This window comes from Pteropus vampyrus, unplaced genomic scaffold (assembly GCF_000151845.1).
Source record: "Pteropus vampyrus isolate Shadow unplaced genomic scaffold, Pvam_2.0 Scaffold23, whole genome shotgun sequence".
NCBI classification, from domain to species: domain Eukaryota; kingdom Metazoa; phylum Chordata; class Mammalia; order Chiroptera; family Pteropodidae; genus Pteropus; species Pteropus vampyrus.
The window spans coordinates 490,508-518,378 of record NW_011888804.1 but is presented as its reverse complement, the minus strand read 5'-3'; the positions used below and the strand labels follow the sequence as shown (position 1 = coordinate 518,378).

Here is a 27,871-nt window from a genome sequence, read left to right as displayed (position 1 = left end):
AGGTGCTTTGTCACGCAGCCCCAGGAAATGGACACGTCTGGGGTTCTGGGCGGCTCTGGGCAGGTGTGAGAGGCCAGAACCCCGTGGAGTCTCTGAGGGTGAAGGCGGGGTGCCCAGCTGAGGGCGGGGAAGGGAGGGAGCAGGAGGAGGGAGGGCCCCTCCCAGCTGGCCTCGGGGGCCTGAGAGAAGCCCCTGCCCACTCAGGTGACCTCAGCCTGAGGTGTCCTCAGACTCCCCCGCCCAGGAAAGCTGGCATGGCTGCCCCAGCAGGCCCTGCCAGAGTCCCTCCTTGCTGACTCCGGGTCCCACTGGCCCCAGGCATTGTTTGGCTGGTGGTCATTTCATTCAGATCTCTGCCTCCGTCACCACATGGCCACCTTCCTCTCTTCTTGTAATTACAACAGCCATTCGATTTAGGGCCCTCCCTGAATCCAGAGTGACCTTATTTCAAGATCCTTAACATTCGTCACCCTCCTGTGAGTGAGCTTCAGCCCACCTGTGGGAAAAACGGGGCTAGCATCCTGGTGATCCCACACCTGCCAGACAGGTGAGGCCCTCGCTGCCTCCCATGCAGCCCCGCCCACACCCTCAGAGCCAAGCCCTCGGCCACACAGCCTTTTGGAACCAGCACATTCCCTGGTGTGCAGCCGACCACAATGACCCTGGCCTGGTCGCCTGCAAGGTGACCTCAGTGCGGGTGTACGTGTGTGCGTGAGAGGTGAGGGGGCGCTAGAGCTGTATGAGAGGCCGGGGAAGGTGCACGGCCTTCAGGGGCAGATGGGGGCGAAGCGTCTCTGCTTCCGCCCTCAGCAGCTATGACTCAGAGGAGAAATGAGATGTCCAAGACCGTGCGAGAGGCAGCCGGCCGCACTTGCAGACAAAACCTGGCTGCAAAGGGCCCGCTGTGCATCCTTGGGCAAGTTCCTTGACATCTCTGAGCCTCAAACGCTCATCTGTAAAATGGGAACAAATAACACAACCTCTACAGGTATGATCAGGTATGGTGAGGGTTAAAGCGGGTGACGTATGTCAGGCCCTTGACACCCAGGCCCCCATCATCGCTTGTGGTGGCAATGGCTGTGGGTCCTCAAGGGAGATGGATACAGTGGGCCACGCAAGGACACAAGGACCACAGTTGGCAGTGGCAGAGTCTTTGGGACTCAGACTGGCCCCAGCCTGTATCGCCACAGAGCACTTTGGTGCCCCTGTGCGGTAGGTGTGAAGACTGGTCGGATGAATAACTGGATTCTGGTCCCAACTGTCACCAGTGCCTTCCGAGCTTGGGTACCTCCCCACCAGCGGCGGCACCCCAGGGGGCAGGTCTCCCCCAGCACGGCTGCCACTCTCCATCATGCCCCTCAGGCCTGAGCTCTTGTGCCTGCACTGGAGGCACCCGCATCCCTGCCAGCCGTTCCCACGAGCGGGGCTGTGGCACCCCCCGCGGGATCAGCAGATGGCAGCAGGGGCTGGCTGCCCAGGGGCGTGCACACCCAGGGGGACGCCTGACCCCTGCCCCCTGCCTACTTTGCCAGGGCAGGCTGGGTGGGGACCCCTGCCCTCTCCCTCCCCGGGACCCAAGGACTGTGGGAGGGGCCTGTGCCACCTCCAACCTGGTGCAGAGAAAGCCCAGACCTGATGAGAAGGTAGCAGGAGGCTCTGGGCTGGGTGGGTGGGGGGAGGAGCAGCCCCGCCAGCCACGCTGGGGCTGACGAGGGGGTAGGAGGGGGCAAAGCCCAAGAAGCTCCCAAGGCAGCCGCTCTCAGAGCTGTCCAGGGTCCTGGCCGAGCGCCTCTGACGGCTCGCTCTGAGCTGAGCATCTGCCGGGGCTCTTCCAGGCCGGACGGCTCTCTCCCAGCCAGGCCAGTTTTGTTTGTTTGTTTTTAAACCTTTAACGACACACATATGGGGTGCAGGTCAGGCGCAGTGCGAGGCCTTTGACACGCCAGGTCGCCTCTTCTTGTTCATGACCTTGACCGCCCCAGCTGGTCACCAGGACTGAGACCCTGCTCTTCCTCCACGGAAACGCAGCTGCCTTAAAGGCCATGCCTCTCGCAAGGCCCGGCCCAGAGCAGATGCGCTCCGGAGCGCGGGCCCAAGGCCCATGGTGGGCCACCCCACTCGTGTCCCGGAGCTCGCTGGCCCCGCAGGCCTGTGCGCGGTGGGCTGCACGTGCGTCCAGCTCCCCGCAGACGCGCCTGGAGAGTGGACAGCGCTTCCACCCGTCTCTGTAACCCGGGCACGGAAGTCTGGTCCATCAAACTTATCTTTTCAACAGCTCTCTTAAGGGCTGACCGATATACAGCAAACCGTATTCAAGGAAAGGTACAGCTGTGACCGTGAGCTTCGACGTACGCTCACACCTGTGAATCTGGAGCACCATAGAGACAACGTGCCTATCTGTCATCCACATAGTAGATGGAGACCCCGGAGCTCGGGGCCAGAGGCAGGTGAGACAAATGTGGCAGCCACAGCAGGGCAGGCTGGTCTCGAAAGGCAGCGGCCTGGGGCTCCCCCGGCTGGGGTGGCAATTAAGATGCCACAGGACAGAGAGTGGCTTTGGCACATCAGCCTGGTCCTCGAACAGGCTGAGCCATTTCCAGGGTGCCTAGAGCTGGGGGGCTGATAGATGGCTCTTCTTCTCTGCCCGCTCTCTAGGAGGAATGACGGGCTAAGTGGTTCAAGAGGGAGTTGAGTGGCACTTCTGAAGTGGCTTGGAGCAAACAGCTCCCAGGGAGGCTGAGTCTGCCTTCTGTTCCCTTTGCAGCCACGCTTCTCCTGTGGGGAGCCTGGTCGCACTAGAGCAGCTTCATCCAGCTCCCCCCAGAGGCAGCTGGGGGCCCCGGGCTCTGCAGGGAGCTTGTAACTACTTCCCGGAACCCGGGCAGAAGGCTGAGAGCCACCAGCAAACCCCAGGATGGAGGTGGGGGCCCCGCCGGCCCAGGCTCTCCTTGTACCGATGGCCCCAGTGATAATTCTGTGACCGAGGGTGGGGGCAGGGTACGTAGCATGGCTAGAGGCTAGACCAAGGTGTCCACGTGCCCACAGGAGCCAGAGCTGAGCCCAGAGTGGGTTCATAATCAGACCCCCAAGTGGGAGGGGAGCTGCCAGGCTGGGCAAAGGGCCAGGGCACTGAGGATGAGCAAGAGGCTGGCGGGGAAGTTAGGACGGGACCACCGCAGAGCAGGACCCCAGCGAGCGGGAGCTGTGCTCGCCTCTGGGCTATGAGCACCGGGTCCTGGGACTCTGAGACGGGCACTGAGCAGGGAGGCCAGTATTCTGGTGGGGTGACATCCTCGGGCTTGTCACAAACTCGTCTGTGATTCTGTAAATGCGCCAGGCAGCTGACACTGCTGTTTGGCAGGCCGCCTGGGGTCGCGGGGGAAGCGTGGCTCTGGGAGCCGGGAGGCGGCCATGTGCTCCTGGGCAAGTCCTTTCGTTCCTCTGGGCCTCACACCTTCCTGCCCATCAAATGGGTTGCTACAGGCTGAAGTTCTGTATCCCCCGCCCCCCCAATTCATATGTTGAAGCCCCAGCCTCCAGTGGGACGGCATTAACGGGTCAGGCCTTTGGGGGGTGATTAGATCATGAGGGCCGTGTCCGCATGATGGGTGCTCTCATGGAAAAGCGATCGCAGAGGACGCCCTCACCCCTTCTGCCACGCAAGACACAGTGAGAAGGTGGCCGCCTGCAAGCCAGGCAGCGAGCCCTCACCGGGCCCCAAATCTGGCAGTGCCTTGGTCTCGTGCTTCCCAGCCTCCAGAACTGTGAGGAGTCAATGTCGTTGTTCAAGGCCGCCAGTCTGCGCTGTTTGGTTACGGCAGCCTGAGCCGACTCGACACGAGGGCGCCACCTGGCTGAGCGAGGTGATGAGCATCACGCGCCATGACCTCCGCGCTGGTGAGCCCACGCGACGCCACGAACACCCATAGTGTGGCGCTGTGCCCAGCACTGTGCTCGCCAGCCAGACACCCACGGGGATGCGCTGTGCTGGGAAGGGCGCGTCGCACGCACAGGTGTTGAGAGCCGTGCGTGCGCCCATGCGGCCGGCCCCAGCCCCGGCCCCGGCCCCGGCCCCGGCCCCGCCACCCACCTGGATCATGTACAGCTGGGCGACGCGGTACTCCTCCACGGCCATCGGCAGCGGGATCCGGTACTCCTTCACCAGCATCTTGGAGTCCAGGCCTTCCCGTCGACAGGGAACTGCGCGTTGGGACTTCTATGACAAAATTCACCGAAGACCCCTGAGGGAGGAAGGGGGAAGGGGAGAGTCACTTTCTGGCGGGTACGAGAGCGCAGAGGGCGGGTCCACCACGTGGCCTTGCGCAAATCCCCTCTCCTCCCCAGCTTCCATATTCCTTGTTTGCTAAGTGATCGTGTAGAGGACGCATGTCAGCTCTCAGCCGTGGAGAGATAAAGGACGGTCATCCTACGAGCAGGGGCCGGGCGGTGGGCGGCTGTCACGTCTCCTACGTGGGAACGGCCTCTCTTCTTTTATGCACAGTTCTAACGAGCGGCCGCTTCTTTCCCCCCGAGTCCTCTGCAGTAGCCAGAGGCGGGCATGGTGATGGCAGCGAGCAATGGTGGCCGGCCACGGGGAAAAGGTGGGACAAGCCAAACTACGAAAAGTAGACGCGAGAAATGTAAAAATCAGCGTTCAGGGACACTACGGTGCTGGGCCAGTTAGTTCCGCCCATGTCACTCGGGGCCGGCCGGGCACATGGCATCGCTGCTTCCTGGCACAAGATTCTGAGTTGTCTAAAGGGGGTGATCATGAGTGATTTCAGTTCAGACCAACAACTATTAACACCTATTCTGTGGCTGACGGACGAGAAGAGGTAAAATAATTGCTCAGCCTGTGAATTATGTCTCCCAAAAAAAGCTATTTTAAAAAATAAACAAGGTACTCATAGCAGCTTCTGTTTAAGATGACAAAAGAATGTATTTGGTAAAGACGTGCACCTCAAGCAATCAAATTTTTTTTTAAAAAATTAATGCTTGAAAGAGGCCTATTCCCAGTTGTCTGGAAAATGAAATCACTCAGCAAAATCTGTCTTCTGCATGGTGAGGGCTTCGCTGTAAATATATTCAATTACCCCCCGAGAGACTCTATGCTCTTTCCTGGGGCTGCGTGGAGGTTTACAAGACAGGGAGTGGCAGAATCAGAGTCGTATCTTATATTTGACGAGGGCCCCGCTGGGGACAGTCGTCGGCGAGAAGTCACAGTGACCAGAGTCAGGACACTCTGATAAGTGATAAGAGCGAGGGCCGGCCGGGCAGGCAGGCAGCGTCCCTGGGGCCCATCTGCACGAGGCCTGCACATCGCCCAGGCACTAATGCATTACTGGATAGCTAACGAGGTTGCGGAAATTGAATATACCAGAACTCTTGGGACAGACAGTACATCGGGCTGGAAGAAATTCTTTAATAAATCACCTAGGAAGAGAGGCAGAGGGCGTGGGATGTTACATCCGTGAGCCAGAGATGCCCCCCATGATATCAGGCTAACGCGACCCGCATGTGTTTATGTCCTTTACAGTAGGTAGAACTGTTTGCTCAAAGCCCCCGGCACCAAGCTCGAATTCTCATACATCCAGTTGCTTTAAGTACAGTCCAGATAGACATCTTTTCAGCCAATGAGAGTTCAACTACTTTGCATATCCCATGAAACTGCACCCCACACCTGGCAGCCATAGATAAGACAACAGCTATGGCCCTAAAAGACCCCAAATGAAGGAGTTCTATGACCCAGAGGCTTCCTGTGGTGCATCTGAGCAATGCCCCCCACCCCGGCCCCAACAGGTATGCCTCCTGTCTTACTCCCCCTCAACTACATCTCTGTACCTGGAAGGCCCCTCAGTGGGAGGGACTTCCCCTCTCAGGTACCCCGATCGACCCCAAGCCCCAAACTTATCACAGGAGTGGCCGGGCTCTCCAGAGGCCATGCTCAAGTGCAAACAGATCATCATCAACCTTCTTTTAAGGTAGGTGGGTCCAGCTCATAGCTGAGCGGGCATGCGCTCAGGGTCCAAGCTGAAATGGTCCAGGAAGACGAGAAAGCAGAGGTTGCGGGCCGCTCAGCTCTGAGACCCGCCTTCCCCGAGGCCCGCGGGCCCCTGCTCACATCTGGCTGGGAGCTGATGCCACCGGAGAGAGAAGCGACGGCCCAGAGCCCCCAGAATGTCCCCTCCTTCCACGATAGGGTATGAAACAGGAGCCCGGGCTCGGCGGGGTCATCGAGGCGTCCAAGCTCACACCGGGATGGACTTCCACCCGGCTCCATGGGCAGACCAGGCATCGCATCGGGAATCTCCCGACACCAAGGAGAGACCTGTACTCTCGGGGCAGTCGGATGAAATGAGAACTGGGGACAGGAAAGGGAAAACCAAGGGTTAATGGGGGCGGTTTCCCAAGCTTGCCTAACCCTAACCCTGTGCCCCTTTTCTGCCACACAAGGATAAATGCAGGGACCCAGAGTGACCTTGGGCGAGCCTCATTTCATCATCTAAATAACAGAGGTCAGCCGCAACCTCTAATAAATGTTCTTGAGAAGCTCTAGGAATCCAAGGGATCAAAATCAATAGTTCTATCTATTAGAGTTCAGTGCCCGGTGACTAATAACAGGAGGGAGGGCTCGGAACAGCAAGAACAAAGGCCCTGAGGCAGGAACAGGACGCACCGTTGGAGCGGCCTCCCATAGGGTGCGTCCCCCGCATTGCTGGGGAGGATAAGGGACAGGGCGGACACTCGCCACGGGGCAGGACATGCTCAAGGCTAAGACCAGACCATCCCCTGCAGCTAAGTGTGACTGCTCACCCATGCGCCTAGAGGTCAGTGTCAGAAGTGGGGCAGGACCACGGTGTCAAGAGACCATCATCCACATCTAGGAGGACTCTCTCTCCCAGGGGAGAAAAGACACTTGCCAGACAAGGTAGGACCGGAAAGCGTGAGTTTCACGATTAGCATTTCCACACGGAAGCAAACATTGTCCTTCCAAGCAGCCCCAAGCAGCCTGTGGTCACCCACACCTGCCAGGGCTCCCCCTCGAAAAGGCTTCAGAACCCTGCACTCCCTCTGGATGCTCCTGGCAAGAGATGCAGAACTCAGGAGACAGACGGCACTGACCTCTGAGCGCTGGCCATTCTGGGTGCTGTGTTTACACGATCGCTCCGAAGGGCCGACAGTCTAGTCTCTCATCCCGTCAAGTCCTAGCGTTTCATTTAGTTAAGAAAAAAAGTCAAGCCTGTTTCTTCTAGCTACCCCAGCAGAGTCAGTTTAGTAATCTATCCTGACCTCCTGTTGGAGATGGTGGAGCTGGAGCATCTGCGTTCTCCCGTCCTCCCTCAAAAACAAAACAAAATGACCGAAGACCGAGAAAAGTCAGCATGGCTGATGAGACAAGGAAATCATCACAGCCCCAAATCACAGCCTATGACAGCAGCCGGACACCACGAAGTCTGCTCTGGGAGGAGGGACGGGCTGAGCGCTCGCTCACACGAGCCCTGACCCCTAATACACACCACCTCCTGAAGGCCATGGCCACGGTTGACCCGTTGGAACAATGAAATTTAGGGCCATGGTGGCCCCCCGGGGGAGGATAGGCATCTCCCTGGGTTTTGTTTTGTTTTGTTTTTTACTTTTTATTGACCTATCACACAGATACAAAAAAGTGCCCGTATCATCAGCAGAGATGTTTTCGCACAATTAAACACACCCATCTGGCCAGCGCCCCGATCAAGAAACAGAAAATTAACAACCCCAAAGCTCCCCGTGCTCCCTTCTAGCCACATCTCCCAGTCACGAACAACCGGTTCTGTCTCTCGCCCGTTGTTGGACTTTGTATTAGGTTGAAGCCTATGAGTTGCCAGCATCCAACTATCTACAGCATCATAGGGAATCCTACTGTATGTGCTCTTTTAATTCTGGTTTCTTTTGATCAGCCTCACGTTCGCGGATTCATCCGAGTCGTTGCTCATAGCCATAGGTTGTTCCCTCTCTTTGCTGTCTTAGTATTTCGTTGGGTGAATATCCTATCATTGACTTTACCGGTTCATTGTTCATAGGTCCTTGGGCAGTTTCCAGTTTGGGGCTCATGGGAACGGTGCTGCTAGGAACAATTTAGTGCACGCAGAGACGTGATTTTACATCGCGTAATGGAAAAGAGAGTAATGATGGAAAAATCATGCCCACTAGCCATTTCTATGACAGAACCTAGCTTTCCGGCTAAGGGAGATGCCGGGAGTGCAATGAGGCTTGGGAGAGAGGGAGGAGGGGCAGCAAGGGCTGGTCATGGTACAGAGAGTCACAGCACTGAAGAGCTTTGCTGTGAGCCAGGAATGAGCTTTGAAACTTGAGAGAGCTGGAGTCTCGGGGCACAGGATAAATAAAAGCTCTGGGAAGAGGGTCTTCCTGACAATAAATAATCCCCAAATGCAGCTGCAGACTGCTCTGGATCACTCTCTACATTTTTACCCATTGCTATTGAGAATAATAACCAGAAAGGAACCCACACGGGTCCTATAAATTAAGAGTGGGGGGGGAAATGAACAACATACATCACACGAGGAATCATCCAGAGAAATACGGAGAGACTTGAGAAAAATAATTCTCCATCGACTCAGAGAATTTACTGACACGATCTCTTAAAAACTCGTGGGGGCAGAGAGGTGGAAGAAAGGAGACATGGAAATTTGAAAAAGAAATCACTTGACGACAGAAAGAGATAAAAGCTGAGAGGTATGCTAGCAGAGCTCAGGGGAGAAATAGAAAAGAAAAATAAATACATCACAGATTTTTAAAAAACCGTCTTATAAGCAATGAATAAACAGACAAAGCACAGTGTGACAAGTAGAGAGGTGGTGGGCAGGCTGGAGGAAATCACGCAAGAATCACTGGAGAAGACTAATAAGACACAACGACAGATAGGGGAGGCAAAAGGAGACCCAATGTACACATAACTGGTGTAATTCTGAAAGAAAATAAATAGAAAAGGGAAAAAAAGTATTCAAATATAGAATGAAAAAAATCCCCTGGCATAAAAAAGACTTGGCCCGACAGATTAACTGCCACACTGCAACCCCAGAAAACCTGATGGAGCAATGAACACCAAGACATCCTAAAAAAGTTACTGAGCTTAAAGGATAAAAAAAAGAACCATATAACTAGGCAGTGCACGGAGATGAGGTGAGGAGAATGGGAACCTTCCATAGCAACGCAATTTCAGAAAACAGTGGAGGCATATTCTATAGAGTTCTAAGAGAAAGAATCTAGGAACCAGAATTTTATGCCCAGCTAAACTCTCCTTTGAATATATCGTTAACAGACCAACTGAAACGTGAATTTAAGGTGCTTAGACATGCATAAGATCTTTAAAAAGTTATCTGACGCTGACGTGCAATGAACCAAAACATAAATCAAAATAAATTCATCATGGAGGAATCATGATGAATAATGAATCACTATTTTTGAAATTGGGGCCATTATAGTTATTGACTAGAATATAAAAACCTTGACCACATACACAAATCCTAATATAACTAACAAAAATTGAGAACGGAAGAACAGAGGTGGATGATAATTTCCTCCATGTCCTTTGCTTGGGAGTCGGTTCATTCTGTCGGTTAAAAAGTTAATGAGGGACGACTAGCTGGAGCACAGGACATTTTAGGGCAGCGGAAGTACTCCATATGGTCCTACAATGGTAGGTACATGTCATACATTAGTCAGAGGCCAGAGAACATACAACGCAGAGTGACCCCTAACGTAAACTATGGACTTTGGGTGGTGGCGATGTGTTCATGTCGAGTCATCGATCGTCACGAAGATGCCACTCAGGTGCGGGACTGTCACAGTAGGGAAGGCACATGGGGGCCAGGAGGCATCTGGGACATCTCTGTACCTTCCTCTCAATTTCGCTGTAACCCTAAAACTGCTCCAAAAACAAAGTTTATTATTTTAAAAAAATTAATGATTTCAACCCGTTCGAAGTTTTTCTCTCAGAAAATAGATTAGAGGTTACCAGCCGGGGAGAGGGTGGAAGGGGGAGTTGTTGTTTAATGGTTATGGAGTTTCTATTTGGGTGACGTAAACGTTTTCGAAATGGTAGTGGTGATAGTTGTACAGCATTGTGAAGGTACTAATACCATGGAATCGTACATGTGAAAATAATTAAAATGGCAAATTTTACGTTACATATTTACCACGATTTAAAAAAATTAATGACATGACATACCAAAACCCACTGATTTGTACAATTTAAATGAGGGAATTGTACGGTATGTAAATCGCATCTCAATAAAGCTGTTTAAAAAGTTTTTCTCTTTTCTCTCTTAAACTTTAATCTTTTAAGAACTATGATCACTTATGACAAAGAAATGTTTTTTGTGAAGTTAAGCAATTTCATTCTATTACAATGCACATAAATGCAAATGGAAGATCTGTCTTTGGTTAAATTCAAGACGAATGAAATTCGGTTTTTATTTTTTAAATGCATGTAGAGTATGATCCATTTTTTCACAAAGTTATGACTACTCTGCTTGTACACATCCGTATGAAGAGTCCGGAGTAGTGTCCTCTGGACACTGGTGAGGGTTATTTCAGGCCGATGGCATTTTGCGTAGCTTTTACCTGCACTTGTCTATGTGACTTTTCGCCAGGCAACGGTAGTAGAGTTTGAACAGCATGTGCATAAGCGGCCCAAGAAGGGTGGTCAGCGTGGTTGTTAAAATCGTGGCCTCTGACTCGGACAGACCTTCTGGCCACCTCCCAGCTGTGACTGCGGGCAAACTGCTTAATCTCTTTGGTCTTTCTACAAAATTCTCACTCAAGGCACATAAATGCCCAGCCCAGTTCCAAACAGCACTCAGCTAGCAATCAAGAGGCGTTACTGTGCGAGGCAGGTGTCGGGCTTGTATTTGGCCCGGCGACCAGGCTGGGCCGCTTGCCCCAGGTGCAGACACTGGAGCCACTGCCATCACGGGAAGACAGCCCAGCAGCACCCAGGGCACGGATGTCTGGAGAACAAATGGTCCCTGGCAGGTCCCGGGTGGCTTTGCAGCCGGAAGGGAGACCTGATGGGCACAAAGCATCCCTTGCTTTCTTCCTGGTCAAGCCCAAAGCAAGGAGACACAGGCAGACCCCAGCCCCCTAATGAGAGAAGGTAGCGTGTCTTATGCGTCTGCCTGTCCCCTGAGCTCCCAGCAGCTGAACCCTCAGACAATCTCATTATGCTCATTCCGGCTGCCTGGGCTCATCTGAGACAGATACACATTTCATCTCTACCCCTGCTGGAGTCGTGATAGGTTAGACAGAAGTATATTTCACTGCTTTTCCACAGGCCACAGCAAGAGGGAAAAAAGAAAAAGGCAAGTCTCGAGAGGCCCTTCTGCGAGGAAAGCCGGGCAAGGAATCTAGGTGACCACTGCGCACGACTCCACACCAGGGGTGCACCCCTGTGGCCACGTGGTTCTGTCCGAGGGGTCAAGGGCAGGAGCCCTCTTGGGGCTTCCCCAGCTGGGAACCTGAGGTTGTCAGGGACCCTCCGAGCATCCTGGGGGAGAGGTGACCTCCATGCAAAACAGCTTCAAGCTCAAAGGGGCCGGGTGGCCGGGCTGGAGGGACTGTGGTGACAACCGGTGGTTATCGGGGTCTGGCTCAGAAGGGCAGGCGGACGGCACGGGAAGGAAGGCCGACAACTCCTCCGAGGGGAGGGCACGGCGAGACCCCGGCCTGGGAGGGGAAGCGAGAACCGAGCCCGCGGAAGCGAGTCTCCGTCTCCACGGTTTGCTGGGGTTTGACGTCACAGATGGAGTTGAGCGGGGATGCCGTTCAGACGTGATGTGGGGAGGAACGAGTCCAAACGCGATTCAGCTGCATTCTGGCCATTAGGTCCGGAAGCGACTCCGAGCCGGAGCCGGCGCAGCGGAGTGTGGGAGGGCGGCGGGCAGGGAAGGCGGGAGCCACGGTCAGCTTCTGGGGACGCCGGTGTATCTGGAACATCCCTTTTGGCTTCCCGGGGTCTCTCCCCCACTTTCTCTAGGAAAGCCCCCTTCCTCTGCCCTCCGCTTCCCCGACCGGCTGGTCCCCAATCCAGGGGCTGAAGTGAGCAGTATTGAAAGAACTCTCCCCACATTTATTTCTAGGATGGCAGGCTTCCGATGAGTGGGAGGGGGCAACATGGATGCAAGAGGGGAAGGGGCGTCCTCTGCACCCCAGGGCCCAGTCGCCTGGCTGGGGTTGGGGCGGGGAGTGTGTGCTTGAAGCTAGCACCGTTGGCTGCCTCTCTGTCCCCTGGGGGCAAAGCAGGAAGTGGGCGCATCCCCCATGAACGTCTGATCTGGGAAAAGCTGCGTGGTGGGGGGCCATCTCTGCCCCCAGATTATCCCCGTTGTCTGTTAGACATTGCGCTTCCACCAAGGGACCCTTGCTCCAGCCCCACCCTCACTCTATAAATGAGATGACACTTAGATTTTGCAGGCGTGATGAGCTGGAGGATACAGCGCCCTTCACCCACTGAACCCCTACCGCCGGTGCCCTGGACCCCTTTGAGAGGAGGATACAGCCTCTCCCCTCGCCCTGGCCTGAGCACCGAAGGGATCCCCACAGAGCCCCAAATTCTGGGTTCCTCTGCAGTCACCAACATCCCATGGGAGACCATAAATCTTATCGTGTACGCCCAGAGTGCCAAGCTGGGGACGACCGCCAAGCCACTGCGGACTGTCATCAGACCCCGCAGGGGAGAGGAGATTTGCACGTAGGACGTTAAGACTGAGGCCCAGATCCTCACAGACGAGCACGAGGGCACCAGCCAGAACTCACCCCACTACTCATCACCCTCTAGGTACCCTGGGGGTCACTGCCACCACCACGCTGGCCTTACTTCAGGGGGTGCTTGGAGGCCGGGAGGTCTCCTGTCAAGCTGGCGTCCGGCACAGGGCTTGGCCGCAGGCCCTGCCCCACAGCGCCTCTGCCCATCCGCCACCTGCGAAACGGCGGCTTTAGGGCACCCGAGTGAACTAGACGCGGAGCTGGGATTTTCGCCCAGACTGGTGATGACCCTTTGTTATGACGATGACGATGTGATAATGATAACACATCATAAACACCAGTGACAGTCACGGCCTCTCGGCCAGCCTGGGCTCCAGATTTTGTCTGGACGTCTGGGTGGCAATGGCAGTCCTGCCACAGCGATCCAGGACCCACACTCCCCACCGGCCAGTTCCTGCCTCCCCTGGGTCCTTATTTCCTCAAATTCCCACAGTCACACCCACCAACCCGCCCGCACCCACCGCCCCTGCTACAAGGCATAAAGCTTTCGGCCCCGTGGGAGGCCAGCCTGCCAGCCCGCCTCCCATTCCTGTCGTAGGAGGACCTTTTGCCGAAGTTACCTCTCCCCCATCGGTTCCTGTCTCCCCCGGCGCCCCCAGCCCCCACCCGCCAGCACGCAAACGTGCACGAAATGGCTCCCCTGGGCACAAAACCAAACAAAAACCCACAGCTCTCCCTCTCTCCCCTCTTTGAGCTAACTTTTTTAAGGCATAATAGACATATAACGTTATATTAATTTCTGGTGTACGACCTAATGATCTGACCCCACCTCACTCTAGGATCCACCCCGTTTCTCTGCTCCCCTTTGCCAACCTCTTTCCCACCCACCGCTCCAGTGGAATCACGTCAATCAAGGGCCCCCCCCCCCCCGTGACCTCCGCGGGGCGGGGCTAAGCCGGGGGCCTGGTGCTCAGCCCTCACTCCAGCCCCTCGCTGAGTCCTGCATCTCACACACACTGATGCGGCGTGCGCGGCGGGCAGGCGGACGGTCACGGCCCTCGAGTGCATTGCTGCCTGGATGAGGTCCTTCCCGCTCGGCTCACACGCCCAGCAGCGAACCTCCACGCAGACCCCTGCTCCGAGGCTCCGAGCCAGCTTACCCTGGGCCTGTCAGCCACCAGCTGCAAATGATGATAGTTTTAAATTTTGTTTTCCCCCACGCCCCGCCCCCCAAAATAAAGAAGCTGGCATTGTGTAGCCTATAAGTAGCCCCGGAGGGCCGACCTCGGCTCTATGGGGACATAAACCTCACGTTGGGGTTTTAGGAGGCAGTGTCCTTAGTCCTACCCCGTTATACCCATCCTATTCATGGCATCCCAAGGCTCTGTGCCCCTCACAGCTCCTTCTGCAAAACTGTAGCCCAATGGGGCACAGGCCCAGCGCTTTCTGGGTGTCATGGGGGAGCATCAAAGCCTGTGAGCTCGGAGAAACCGCCACGGTGCCTAAAACCATGGTTCCCAAACATGCAGGACCCTGGGGAGTGACTGGAGCGCTCCGGAAAGGCACAGATTGCAGAGCCTCCCTCTCCCCCTCCCTGTACCCGGTGAGGAGGATGCAGGAGGAAATGCGCAGTCCCTCGCCCCTGGGGCCTCATCACATCCTATGCCCCACACGTGGAAAACCTGACTTTCTGCCCAGTCCTGTGGCGTCTTAAGTCCGTTCAGTCATTTCACACACTCCCGACTACACAAATAAATTGCAAGTTAGTTAACCCTAACGACTGCCTCTGCCTCGAGTCAGACATACGACCCCCCTTTTCTTACTGAGGCGTGATTCCCATACCACACAGTTCACCCTCATAAAGGGGTGTTTAGTGCATTTACAGAGTTCTGTTAACTGCCACCCCCAATTTCAGAACGTTTTCTCACCCCAGAAGGAAACCCATGCCCATCAGCACCCCGACATGCATGATCTGCTTTCTGCCTCTGCGGATTTACCGGTTCCAGATAGTTCGTTTAAGTGGGATCATACGCTATTGTCCTTTCGTGTCTGACTTCTTCTCTGAGCATCGTGTTTTCAAGGTTCGCCCACTCTGTAGCGCGTGCCAGCTCCTCCCTCCTTTTGACGGCAGAATAATATTCCATTGCATGGCTTTTAGGATGATTTTTATAGCTCAGGAAACTATGGCTCTGGGTCGTTAAGGTACCTTGTCCTCCCATCACTCAGTAAATGCTGGAGTGAGGTTTGTCTTTCCTTGTAGCCAGGACAGAAACAGCTTAACAACTGAACAATTATCTAAAGTTATATCGATTCATATAAATATATGCCCCTAGCATGGATAATGGAATTTTATGCTTCACAAATGCTTTTCTCTCCAAACTCTCACTTTTTCAGGTCGATCCTAAAGATGGAAAAGGCAAGTGTGCCCTGTTCTTGGAAGGAATCAAAACTTTAAGTGGTGTATTTAAGGCTAGAGATATTTATTGATGGATTCATGCCGGCTGCATCTGAGTCCGGATATGATGTGGGCGCACAGGACAGCTTTAACGCTTTTTTACAAAGATGCAGGATTTGGAGAAATAATTTCTGCTTTTTTCTTCCAGATTATTTTGTAGTGAGTACAAACGTTGGAGCAGAGGTACAGTCCCATGTAAACACCACCCGAGAGTGATTTATTGGCTTTATTTTAATGTTTCTGACGGACCTTGGAAATCCAGCTTGCTCTTTCTTTCAAAACACAGACTCCTTGGTACCAGCCCAACTCTTCCCCACGGCCGAGGGGCCTGGGAATGTGTATTTTTAAATTCATTCCCTGAATAGCTCGTAAGAAAAGGAATGTGCCTAGAGGTGAAAGTCTCAACTCCATAACGGAACAAACGAACAAACGAGGTCCTTACATTCTAGTCTCAACATGAAATCTCGTCCTGGGGCCCTTCTGAACTCCGTGAGTCTGACGGTGTTCACTGAGCCAGATGCCAGGTACGGTGCTGGGGGCCCAGGGTACTGAGACAGAGCCCTCAGAGTCTGCAGGCCGCTGCAGAAGACAGGCATTGCGTGAGTCAGCAAAGACCCGACGGGGACTATTATTCAGCTTTCACAAGGAAGGAGGTTCTGACGCCTGGGCCTTGCCTGCCTCGCTAAGCACTAGCCCGCTGGGCTACCGCCTTCTCTTGGAATACGGCCTGATTCCAGGGCGCGCCCTGCCCATCAAACGCCCGTCCCCCGGGCCTCGGCACAGCTGGCTCCCTGTCGTGATCCAGGCCACACACACCGGTCAGTGCAAGAGCCCCAACTCCATACCCTAGAATGAACCTCACATCCTTCGACCCCACAGGGGCCTCACCTTTCTCGCTCAGGGACAAGGAGTGCCTGGACCGATGGAGCCAGAGCAAATTTCTCTGATTCATCTTCTCATTCTCAGCAGGCGCTATGGAGTCGGAGCCGGGGCCGGAGCCGGAGCCGGGCGCTTAGTAGGGTCTCAAGAAGGCCTGCTTGGCAAACAATCCCCAAACCCGTCTATAGGCAGATAACACTGCTGAGCAGCCAAAGTGCTAATTACAAACTGCTCCGTTAGCTGTTCCTCGGAGCAGCTACAGGATTCTCCAAGAATAGCGCACCCACCCTGCCAGGTCCCCGGAATAACAAACCGGCTTCTTGACAGCGTCTGTGACTCAGACTGCTCACGGAGCCAGACTGGCCTCCGCCAAGAGTGTGTGCAGGGGCATAAACCTCAGACAGACAGACAGACAGACAGACAGAAGGCTGTGTGCCGTTTCCCACTGCGGGGTGGGGCCCCAAATGAGGTACAGCCATGTCAGGTGGCCCAAGTGACTTTCAAGTGGCTGCCACCCCCTCTCGGATGTGCACGGCGTGTTACAGTTTGTCACCCTGGGAAAGCTGATGCTCGGTGGCAGCCAGCGCAAGGCGGGAGGAGGAAAGCCGAGAGGGGCTGAGTCACGTATCGGGGCCACACGGCGAGTCACGGGCGGAAGGCGCTGGAATCCACGTTCCTGGCCTGCCATCCAGAGCTCCGTCTACTAGGCCCTCGGGTAAGCAAGGGTCCTGGTGCCTCAGGCCACCAGCTCTCGGGTCCAAGTGCTCACCTCGAAAGGGAGCAGGCAGGCCGAGCTGGATCCCGGGCCAGAGGCCCAGCCAGCGTCCCCCGCACGCGTGCACGCGCAGACGCGCATGTCCGTGCAGCTCTGCCCAGGCCTGGCTCCCGCCGGCTGAGTGAGTGGCGTGGCCTTTACAGCCGGGCCCCCCGGGGCTGCCAGCGGACACGACACATGCCTGGATAGTTTCCCAGGGTGCGGGTTCTTCCCTACAGGGTTATTAGCTTCCCTTCAGCGCCCCGTATAAGCCTCCCACGGATGATGGATGCCGTCCCTTTCCAGGGACGGAGAGAGGGAGGGGAGGAAACACAGAGGGGGAAAAACCATGGGTTGAACTTGGAAAGCCCCGTGGGTGCACGGCATGGGAAGGGAAGGGAGCCGAGGCGGCCGGGGTCGCACAGGGCCCAGTGACAGTCTCGGGGACTCTGCTCCCTGGAGCCGGACGGTTTCGGGAAAGATCCTCGCCTGGCTTGGGGCAACGTTCTCAAAGTCTCGAGGCCCTTCCCTCGCTGACACCTGGTCCTACCCTGAGGACCCTTTGGTTCCCAGGAAGCTCACACCGTAGCTTGTGGGCAGGAAGAGCTGAGCAAGGTCGGAGGGCTCGGCGCCTCCCGAGCCGTGTTCCGTGGCCCAGCTGCAATCCAGCTGTGGGCCCAGGACCTGATGGGGAGAACGCCCCACCTTTCAGGCGCCGAGTCTCAGCGAGGTCTCCACAATTCTGTCGGTCTCTCCAAGCCTCTCTCCACCCCCGCCTCTGTCCTCCATCAGTTCTGGAAAATTCGCAGCGACTCTTTCTCCACGCGTGGCCTCTGGCTTATTTTCCTCTTTCTGGGGATCTAATTAGATGAATGTCAGGTGTTCTTCTCCACGTGCCTAATCCTCTCTTCGGCTTCCTCCTCCTTCCTGCGTGGTATTCTAGGCCATTCCTTCTTCCCTGGCTTCTAGTTACTAACGCTTTCTTCAGCTCCGACTGCTACTCTCCCAATAAGAGATCTGGTTTGTTTGTTTTTTTTTTTTCAAATCTGCTTCATCTTTTTTTTCCCCACAGCTTTTTATTCTCCGCGCCTATTTTCCACCTTGCCTTTTATTTATTTAAACGCGGCAAACACAGCCGTTTTATCGACGCTGCCTGAGTGTCGCCGTATCTGGAGTCCTGAGGGTCTGTTTCTGCCATAAGTTGTCTGTGCTGCCTCTGGCAGGCTTCTCTCCTCTCTGCTCGGTTATTTTTGGCTCTGAATGGCCCGTTTTCTGTGGGGGTTATTTGTAGAAATCCTCTGAGACTTAGGACGGGGTCTGTTTTTCCCGGGGGGCAGGGGAGGGCCTGTATGTTGGCTTCACTGCGCATTACCGCCAGGCCGAGACCCCACCAAACCCCCAGCGAGCTGTCGCCTGATCCGCCCTGCTCATTCTTCCCTTTCTTCCTCCCAAATAGATATCAAGTGGGTTTGTTTCCTGGGGCTCCCGTCACCAAGTGCCACACACGGGGTGGCTTTAGGCAGCATAAATTTATCCTTTCACAGATTCCAAACCTCGGTACCGTGGTGAAGCTGGGACCTTGTCGCACGGTCCTCACCTAGCTTCTGGAAATTGCTGGCAATCCCTGCTGCTCCTCGACTGGCCACTGCACACTCTCCTCTCTTCGTCTTGTCACGTGGCCCTCTCTCTCTCTCTCTCTGTGTCCCTGGGTCCCTGTGTCCTCACATGACCTTCTTCTCATAAGGACGCCGATCACTGGATTCAGGACCCGCCCGACTCCAACAGGATCCCATCTTCACTTGATTGCATCTGCAAAGACCTCAGTTCCAAATAAGGCCACGTTCCCAAGAGACTGGGAGTTAGGACTTTGACACATCTTTTTTTATTTGGGGGGGGCGGGGGGGGGACACAATTCAAACCACACTCTTGCCATCGGGTTTCTCCCTTCCTCTCTGAGCAGCTTGGAACTTACAGTCTCTACGCTTTCTTCTCGGCCTGGCCTGGCTTAAACGTTCTGCTCTGCTCACTACAGCACGCCACCTTCCCTCCCTCTGTCACCTGAGTCACAGGTCTTCCTTCTGTCACCCCAACCAAGAGGACCCGGCCCACTGCAACCCTACCTGTGAAATACACTCAGGAAAAGTACGCAGGAAAGGAAGCAAGACAGTGTGTTGTCCCTTAGCAGCAGGCAAATGGCATCCATTTGTCTGTTATAGGATGAGAACGATCTTAATCCTGAACAGCTTAACTATTGAAAAGGAAAAGGCAAACAGTCAATATAGTAAATTAGATGAAAAATTTTTCTAAGACTCAAGCTTCCTTCCATTCTTGGGATAAATCCTACTTGGTCTTGCTGTATTATTCTTTTAATATTGGGCTGAATTGAGTTTGTTATTTTATTTAGGTTTAAAAAACATTTTTTTTAAAAAATAATTTAGGTTTTATTCAAAGGTGAGATTGGCCTGTAGCTTTGCTGAGTTATTCTTCTCTGATTTTGGTATCAGGGTTTCTTGAAAGGCAACTTATAACATCATTTTGTATACCCCAAAATAGTTAAGATAAGAATTATCTATTTCCTAAAGGTTTGGGAGAATTTATCCCTATTTTAGGGGCAAATATATTCCCTCAATGAGCCAATTTCGGTTGCTTTTATTTACTTAGAAAAGTCACACATTTCACTCTGATTTTCTAATCAATCGGCCAAAAGTTGTATGTAACATTGTTTTCTTTTTAAAACCTCTTCTGTAGTTATATCCTTTATGCTTTCTGTCCTTTTGCATGGTTGTTTTTTAAGTTTGATCTCTTTTATTAGTCTTTTCAAAGAATAAGTTTTGCAATTATTGATGAATTCTCCATTTCCTGATTTCGCTTTTAATTATTTCTTTTTCACTTTCTTTGGTTTATTTTTCTAGCTTCTTGAATTGAAAGCTAAGTTCAATAATTTTTAGTCTTACTTGTCTCTTAATAAATGAATCCAGGGCAACAATTTTTCCTCTGAGTGGTGATTTGGCTTTGGTCTTACTGCCATTTATTTCAAATGCTGTAGTTTAAAACGTTCACTCTGACTGCCCCATTTAACCTGAGAGCGATTTAGTTTTTTTCGACCTAACGAGTTGTTCTTGAAGATTTTTCTACTGAAAATGTCACTGAGATTGTTCTAAATCCACACGTGACTTGTAAGAAATAACACAGGAAGATCCTTTGTACACTACCCAGCTTCTTCCAGTAGTAACAGTTTATAAAACTATAATATCACGACCAGAATACCAACATTGCTACGATCACAAGCAGAATACTGACATCGCTACAACCTGCAGATTTTAATCACATTTCCCCAGTTTTACTTGTCCTTATTTGTGTATGCGGTGTGTGTATGTATTAAGTTCTATAGAATTTTCTCACCCGTGTACATTTATGAATCTACCACAAGAGATAACCTTGGAGATTTTAAAAGCCCACTCTTGTTACTTTGTTTTTTTTGTTGTTGTTGTTGTTGTTTTTTACTCATTGAATTTAATGTATTTGAAGCTATGTTGTTAAGCAAAGTCCATGGTTTTTAACTGTTAACTTTTTGGTGGATCAAAAGGTGGATCCGTGTGAACAATTCCTTTATACCCTAAAATATTTTTCATTTGTAGTTCTCTTTTATCTGATATTAATATTGCTTTCTTTGCTTTCTTGGCTGTTTATTAGGGATTACTTTCAGTCTCGTTTAAACGACCTTTTTTTTTTTTATTTCGAGGGTACCTTTTAATTAGTGAGTTTAACTTAACATTTGTTATGTGCACTGATGTTTAGACTAATTCCTAACATTTTCTGTTTACCATATTTATTTCTTTTCTTCTTTGCTCTTTATCGGATTCATTTGTTTCGTTAGATCTCTTTTCTTTTTCTATAATGGGTCGGATGTTATGTTTCGTTTTCATTTCTCTAGAATGGGGATCGGCAAACTTTTTCTGTACAGGGCCACACAGCGAGTCCTTCAGGCTTTGCAGGCCACACGGTCTGTTACAACCACCCAGGCCTGCCGCTATGATAGGAACGCACCATAGAAAATACGTTAACAAATGGGCATGGCTGTATTCTAATAAATCTTTATTTACACAGACAGAGAGCTGGCCAGCCCTGACCTGCAGGCCACCGTTTGCTGACTGCCGTTCCAGGGACAATCTTTCAATGTTTAAACACACATTCTAAGCGTAGAACCCTCTAGAGTGCCTAGATTTAAGGGTCTTCCGCGCCTTCTTCCTCCAGAGCATGTGTACTCCCTCTGCTTCCCCGCTCATCCCACGAGCTGTGCAGGTCACCCCAGAACCCAGGCCTGGGGCGCACCCGGAAGCCTCCCTTCTTCCTGGGCTTAATACTGGCCATGTTGTTTCCTTTTTCCAACCTAACCCCATTTTCACTCCATCTTTTGGAAATTCCTCATGGTTTCTTATGTACTAAAGGCGTCTCTTTGCCCACATGGATACTGAATAATAGTTGTTCAAACATATTGAGGGATTTGGAGCAGGAAGAGAAGGCTGGGGTGTGTCTTCGATCTTCAGACCGTGATCTTGCCCCTGCTTAAATTCCAGGGAATTTTTTTTTTTTTTTTTTTTTAAACAAGTTGGCACAGGCAGCAGCTGTGCCCTCCCTGCAGCCAGTCTGGGACACCGGAACCGGCACGCAGGTCTCGGCAGAGCGAAACACGAGGGCCAGCGCTGGTGGCATCTGGATCTCCACTGCTGCCGCTGCGGAGGCTGCTGCCCCGTCCTTGCACTTACGGTGACACGGCCCTGCAGGTAGGTCCTGTTGTCGCCAGAGCCAGCTCGAATCGGACTTCTGTTACTCAAAACCGGAGAAGTCCTGACAAACAGCCGGATGATGCCTTTTCTTTTGACCGTCCGCATGCTCTTCACCTACTGAGCAAACCTTTTCCTCCTAAGGGCATGGAGATAAATTTCACTCTACTCCAAGGTCAAAAAAGGATTAAAAGTTCTAAATCGGTAAGGCGGCCGTTCTTTGTGCAATCATTCTGAAATCTCACGGTCCGCCTTCTGAGTTCACGGAAGTCTTGGGGAGGTGACCGGGTCCGGGAAGGCTGGGGGTGGAGGGAGACGTGCGGCGATGCCAAACCCGCTGTTCTGGACGTGTGTCACCCTTCACCGCCCATAGATTTTATCCGTGAAGTCGGGGCACTTTCTCTGGGCTTCTAACAAATCTGGGTCCACCTGCGCGGGGGGCCTGAAATGGCCTCGAAGGCTGCTCCCCTCCAGGAGGCGTCGACACCACCCGCACGGCCCACCCGGCGTGCACAGCGTCGCCCAGGCTGGGTGCTAAACAGATACAATATTCGGGACTAAAATAAAACCCAGCTCGGTGACATCTTGCCGCGGCTTTGCAGGAACAGCAGGCTCCTGTGCACACACTGTCCCACTCTGCATGCCTCTTTGTCAGCTTATCACACATCAGCAGACTTTGCTCAGATTACGTGTCCCTGGCCTACTCCAAAGGAGGCTCAGGCTACGGGATTTTCTGACCAACTTCAAAAGCAGACTCATCCTTCCTGCAGACCCCCTGTGGGAGTCCTCCTTTTTGCCAGACTGCTAGGCGCATCCCCATCCTGCACCCCTGCCCCGCAGAAGCATACAAGGTGGGGGGACCTGGTGCCGAGAGCTCCCCACGAGCCTTGTCTGCGGGCGTCCCCAGTATACTGGGGTCGGCGTGGTGGGGGAGGGTCAGGCAGAGCTCAGCCACTTGTATGGGTTGCCTAACCCTGGCCTCGGTTTACCTGTCTGGGAAGAAGAGCCGACACCTGCACTTAGCGGGCGCCCTCAGGCAGTGCTGGGTACCGGGGAGGTGTGGAGGCTGATCCTTCATGCTCATGTTGCCTGGGAGACTCACTCGTCTTCTTTTTAGAGCTGCCCCAGCGTGCTCTAAGCCAGCTTCTCACCGTGAAGGCTTCGCCTGAGCAGACAGATGTGGGGACGACGCCCCCGTGGCTGCTCGCCGCGGAGGGTGCCTTTGCGGGCCCGGGCCTGGCTCTGTGTGCCAGCAGCTGCTGCCAACACCTGGGGGCCCGGACCAAACCGCTGCCTCCTTCCACCAGACCCCGAGTGTGGAGAGACTGGACTGCGGCCCTCCTGGGCTAACACGGCCTTGCTGCCCTCTCCCTGCCCGGTGTGGTATGGACACTGACCCTGTCCTCCTCAGCCTCGGGCCAGGTGCTGGGGTAACTACCCACAGCCTGGGCCTGCAGATATGGCTCTCTCCACATTCAGCCCAATTAGGGGTCACGTGCACTTGGCATGCCCACAGGATTTCATTAAGAACAAGGCCAACGACCAGAGAGTGGAGCATGTAACGTGTCCCTACAGGGCTCTGTGGTCCCGAGGGTTCCTTGTCCACTGAGGTCCAGCTCTTGGCCTTGAATGGGGACCATGCGGGCATGGACCGAAGTCACTGCTCGCCTTGGGCAAGTCGGGGTGCCCTGAAGCGTAAGATCCTAACCAGTGTGTGTGCGTGTGTGTGTGCGTGTGTGTGCGTGTGTGTGCGTGTGTGTGAATCCCGTCTTGACGGGAACACGGGGGAAAGCACAGGGAGGAATGTCCCTGTGAGTGCAAGCGGTGCCACCGTCCCTTCCTCCTGTAAATATTTACAAAGCGCCCCAGACAGACCCGCGTGAATCAGGGATGGCGGGAGGCGGGGCTCCGCAGGGCTCTCCCCACCTCCACGGGCAATGCGCCCACATGCGCTGAGGCTGGGGCACTGGGTGCCACTGAGCTCAGACTCCCGGACGGACGCCCAGCTAGTGGCAAGGAACCTCCCGGGTGCCCCGCCCCCCACGGCCACCCTGAGCTGAGGAACAAGCCCCAGGGATTATGGACAAGCAGGAGGGGAAGAAGCAGAGCCATCTGGCTCGTCCTGAGTCACTAACCACAGAGGAAGAGGCGTAGGCAAGGCGTGGGCAGAGGCGGGAACCCAGTGTGGCTGCCTCCCCCGCCCCGCCCCTGGCGTCATGGGGGAGACTGGGACCCTGCAGCCACAAAGACTCGATGCATCCAGAGGTTCAGACGTGACCTTCCAGGCAGCTGGGCCATGAGCTATCAGGACAGCGAGAAACAAAGCGCACCCCGCTTCCCCAGCTTACTCCTCAAAGCAGTTACAGACCCGTCCTCCTCATCCCTTCTTTCCAGCCAGTTTTCAGAAGAGCGAACCAAGGCTGGCTGAGACCAGGCAGTTCAGCCAAAGCCTCGCTAGCCAGGGGCCAGGGACTAGCCCAGATGGTACCAGGTCCCCAAGCCTCACCCGAGGTCCCTCCCTGTGGGTCCCACTTCACCATGCAGAACCAAGGTCTGTCTCATTTGCCTACCTGTTGTCTCTGTCCCCCCTCAGCCCTGCCAGCTCTCCCTGGGGGACAGAGCAGCTTCCTGACCGGTCTCCACGCTTCCAGGAGCCATCAGAGTGCATCTGACCACACTAGACAGCTCCCTGCCACTCCCAGCCTCGTGCTCCGCCCCACGACCTCTCAGGTCCCCCACAACTGGCTGCCTGTCTCTCCAGCACCTCGGGTCCTAGTTTTGAAGCCCTCAAGGGCGGCACTCCATCCTCCAGCTGTCTCTGGGTCTGGCGCACAGTGGGAGCTCCTCGCTGCCGCCTGAAGCGTTTGCTGAAACTCACGCTCGCTGTTCCTCTGTCGAAAAACCCCTTCCCCACCTGGCAGACTCCCAAAGTGTCCTTTAAGGCTTGGCTAAACTAGCACGTGCTCCACGAGCCCCCGCAGACCACCTCAGTGCACCTCCCGTGCATAGCGCACCCCCTTCCCGCGATCTGTGCCCAAACCACGAGGCTCGAGGGCAGTGCCCGCTCTGGCTCATCTCTGCGTCGTCAGTGCCCAGCATGCCAAGGGGCGCTGTGCAGACCTCCGGAGGGGTGCCGGTTCTGGGCAGGACACCACTCGAAGAGGCGCATGGCAGGGCATAAAGGGCTGGTGTGTCCGAACAGGCAAAGAGAAAGCTCTCAGAGGCTTTGGACCGTTGCTGGGGGATTCTCCAGGGGGCCATCCGGAGGGTAGGGTGAGTTGGCGGGTCAACACCCCTCCTCCCTGGGGGTGAGCCCTCCCTCACACACATGATGGGCCCTGGCACGGGGTCTCTATGACAGAGCCGCCAGCTCAGAGAAGGCCAGGAAGGGACCTACCAGGGCCCAGACGTGACTACGGCATCGTGGCTTCTGGAGCTGAGTCTGAGCTCCCTGCTGTCGGGGACACTCCCAGCCTCACGCCCAACCTCCAGCACACTGCCCCACACAAGCGACACCCCATAAGGTGGGAAGCCTGCCCCTCCCACAGGCTGAGCTTGCCGCTGATGATTTGCCCTTCAAAGAATCTACCCGAAAGTCCCTCTTGGACCAGTGCAAGGCTGGGGGCCACAGCCAGGCGGGACGCAGGGCTGCCCTGAGGGCCACAGAGCAGAAAGCACAGGGTGAGCTTAGGGCACAGCGGGGCAAAGTGAAACCAGAAAGTCAGCCTGAAAGGCCACTGGCATCTGACGTGCCTGTGATCTCATCGGGGTGACCCGTGGGAACCAGCAAATCCGTATATCAGGAAATCAGATTGGGGGGCACCAGGGGCTGGGGGACGGGAGATGGGGAGTGACTGCTAATGGCTACACGTTTGCTTTTGGGGTGAGAAGAACCTCCTGGCACTAGACAGAGGTGGCGGTGGCACGAGACGGCTAATGAACTACGTACCACCGGACAGTTCGCCTTAACGTGGTTTTACGCGACACGAATTTCATCTCCAAAAGGAAATTATCTGGTTCAGAAAAAAAAATGGGCCAAACTTCAGTTATCGGTGTTGTTCCCCTCATTCTAGGAAGCCAGGGTAGAGCGGGAACCGAAGCCCGGCCCCTCAGCCCGAATCTCCCCACGGGGGGTGGTCATGGCCTCCTCTGAGCCCACGCAGCGCCCAGAACCCTTCTGGCCCCATAGGGAGGCAGGAAGACAGTCCCTGCTAGCGGAGCTGGTGCTGAGGGACAGTGGACACTAGGTGCCTGCCCCAGAGCCAGTTCCCCGACAGCTGTGCGAGGGCCACTGTCCCCAGCCCGCCCTGGGATGCCGAAACCGCAGCTGTCACAGGACCCCTCCAACGGCCAGGAGCGAGCGCTGTCGGCACTATGCCCCGCGGGGCAGGTGTGGCCCAGGCAGGGGGGAGACAGTCCTGGGGGGACGGGCTAGACGCTGGGCCAGGGCTCCCCAGGGCTGTGCTGGTGGGCGGGGGGCAAGGGGCCTTTGGGATGATGGGAGAGGCACGAGAAAGAGCTTGCACGCTGGGGACCAGGGACACCTGGCGCCTTTGGAGCCTGCCAAGCTCCCGGATATAAGGGAGCCCCTGAAGGTCATTGTGGGCGGAGGGTGGTCCCCAAGAGCAGCAGCAGACAGGGTTTGGGCAGAGCCGCGCGGTCTCCGGGTGCTTCCGCGGGTCAGAGGACTAGTGCGGGAAAGATCCGAGGGTAGGAGCGGCCGGAGCGCCCTCGGCCACTGGCCGCCGGGAGCAGATAAGGGGCACGGGCCGTGCAGGAGCTCCCGCGCCAGGGACCGGCTGAGAAGCAGGAGCTGCCGCAGAAGGCGGACAGCGGGGTGCAGGGAGGCTCCCCCTCCGCCCTGCCAGGGGAGGGAGCCTGGCCCGCATCCGTCTGCTGCCCTCCCGGACCCCTGGCCCCCACAAGCTTGCTCCCGCCCAACTTCGACAGTGCTTTGCTGCACGCGTGCAAACCCAGGGGGGCAGGGGCCACGTGCCCGCACTTTCTCCCTGAGACGCAGCACGATGAAGGGGCCAGTCTGAGCCCCGGCCGCCCTTTCCAACTCTCTGTGATACTTGAAACTCAGAGCCTCCACTAGCTCATCTGTAAACGAAGGGGGAGGAGACCCCTCCAAGGAGGGGGTCAGACTGAAGTGTGGAGAGCACCCCACACCGTGCCTGGCGGAAAAGGACGCGTTGGACCACCCACGGTGATATTAAAAATATCTAACTGCTGGGCATTGCCAGGGGCCGGGCGGGGTGCTGGAGGCGCCTGCCGGTGGCATCGCCCCGTTAGCGACCGAAGAAGGGATGCTGTGGCGGGGCGGGGGGAGCAGATGCCTTTCACGACTGGTAGAAAAGTACCTTGGGCCAGATGCGTTTAAGAATTCAGAACTGCCCTCACTTTTGATGGGTCATACTGCACATTTCAGGAGCATCCGATAATCGATTTCCACTGTGAAATATGTGAGCGGAGAACTCATAAAGGCTATAAATAGCGTCGCCCAGACTATAAATAGCCTCACCTCGGTTCAGGCGGGATTTTTCTGCCAAATGAGTTAAGGAAAAGCGCTCCATCTGCAGAGCTCGCCGGATCGGGGAGTGGAGGATGAAGCAGAGTGCCCGCGGTTTCCCCGCGTCCCGGGGACAACCACGCGTCCGTCCTGGTCCGTCCTGCAGCTGATGCGGTCACACACACTCCCTGTAGGCCCTGACCCAGGGGACACACACAGTGCACGGAGATCAGTCACCAAGCGAGAGCCCACGCACACACGTGCATACACCGCCACGTGCATCAAGTGAACTACGCTGGCCGCGGGCACAGAGTCAGGCGATGGCCAAGGCCCAGCTCTGGGGACAGAACCCGGCCCCGTGTGTCCCCTGGTGGCCACAGACACCTGCTTTGCCCTCGCGCGTTTCCAGGCCCACACCTGGACAGGAGGATGAAGGGGCAGGAACGAGGGGCAGGACTGGGGCCCCGGCGGCCAACGGCTTCCTGTTCTCTGGACTCTGGAGGGGCAGTGGGAGGGTCGGGCCATCTGCGGTCGCATCCCAGCACGGCCACCGAGGAGCCCGGTGCTTGGGACATGCTTGTCGACTGTTCTCGGAAGTTGCTTCAATGTGCCACACGAAAGGCAGGGGCCTCGGTGGGTGTCCGTCCCACACCGGACCCTGTGTGAATGTAGACAGAGCCTCCGGCTGTCCTGGCAGCCACGGGCAGCCTTCAGGGTCTGGAGGG

General features: G+C 55.0%; 1 protein-coding gene across 1 annotated transcript in view; it reads right to left on the bottom strand.

The window, feature by feature from the left end:
* PITPNM2 (phosphatidylinositol transfer protein membrane associated 2) overlaps positions 1-27,871 on the bottom strand; it is a 76,677-nt gene that overhangs the window by 29,266 nt on the left and 19,540 nt on the right. Inside the window, exon 2 of the mRNA XM_023528143.1 lies at positions 4,091-4,241. Coding sequence (XP_023383911.1) covers positions 4,091-4,168 — 78 coding nt within the window. The 5' untranslated portion in view covers positions 4,169-4,241. The remainder of the gene's footprint in view (positions 1-4,090; positions 4,242-27,871) is intronic.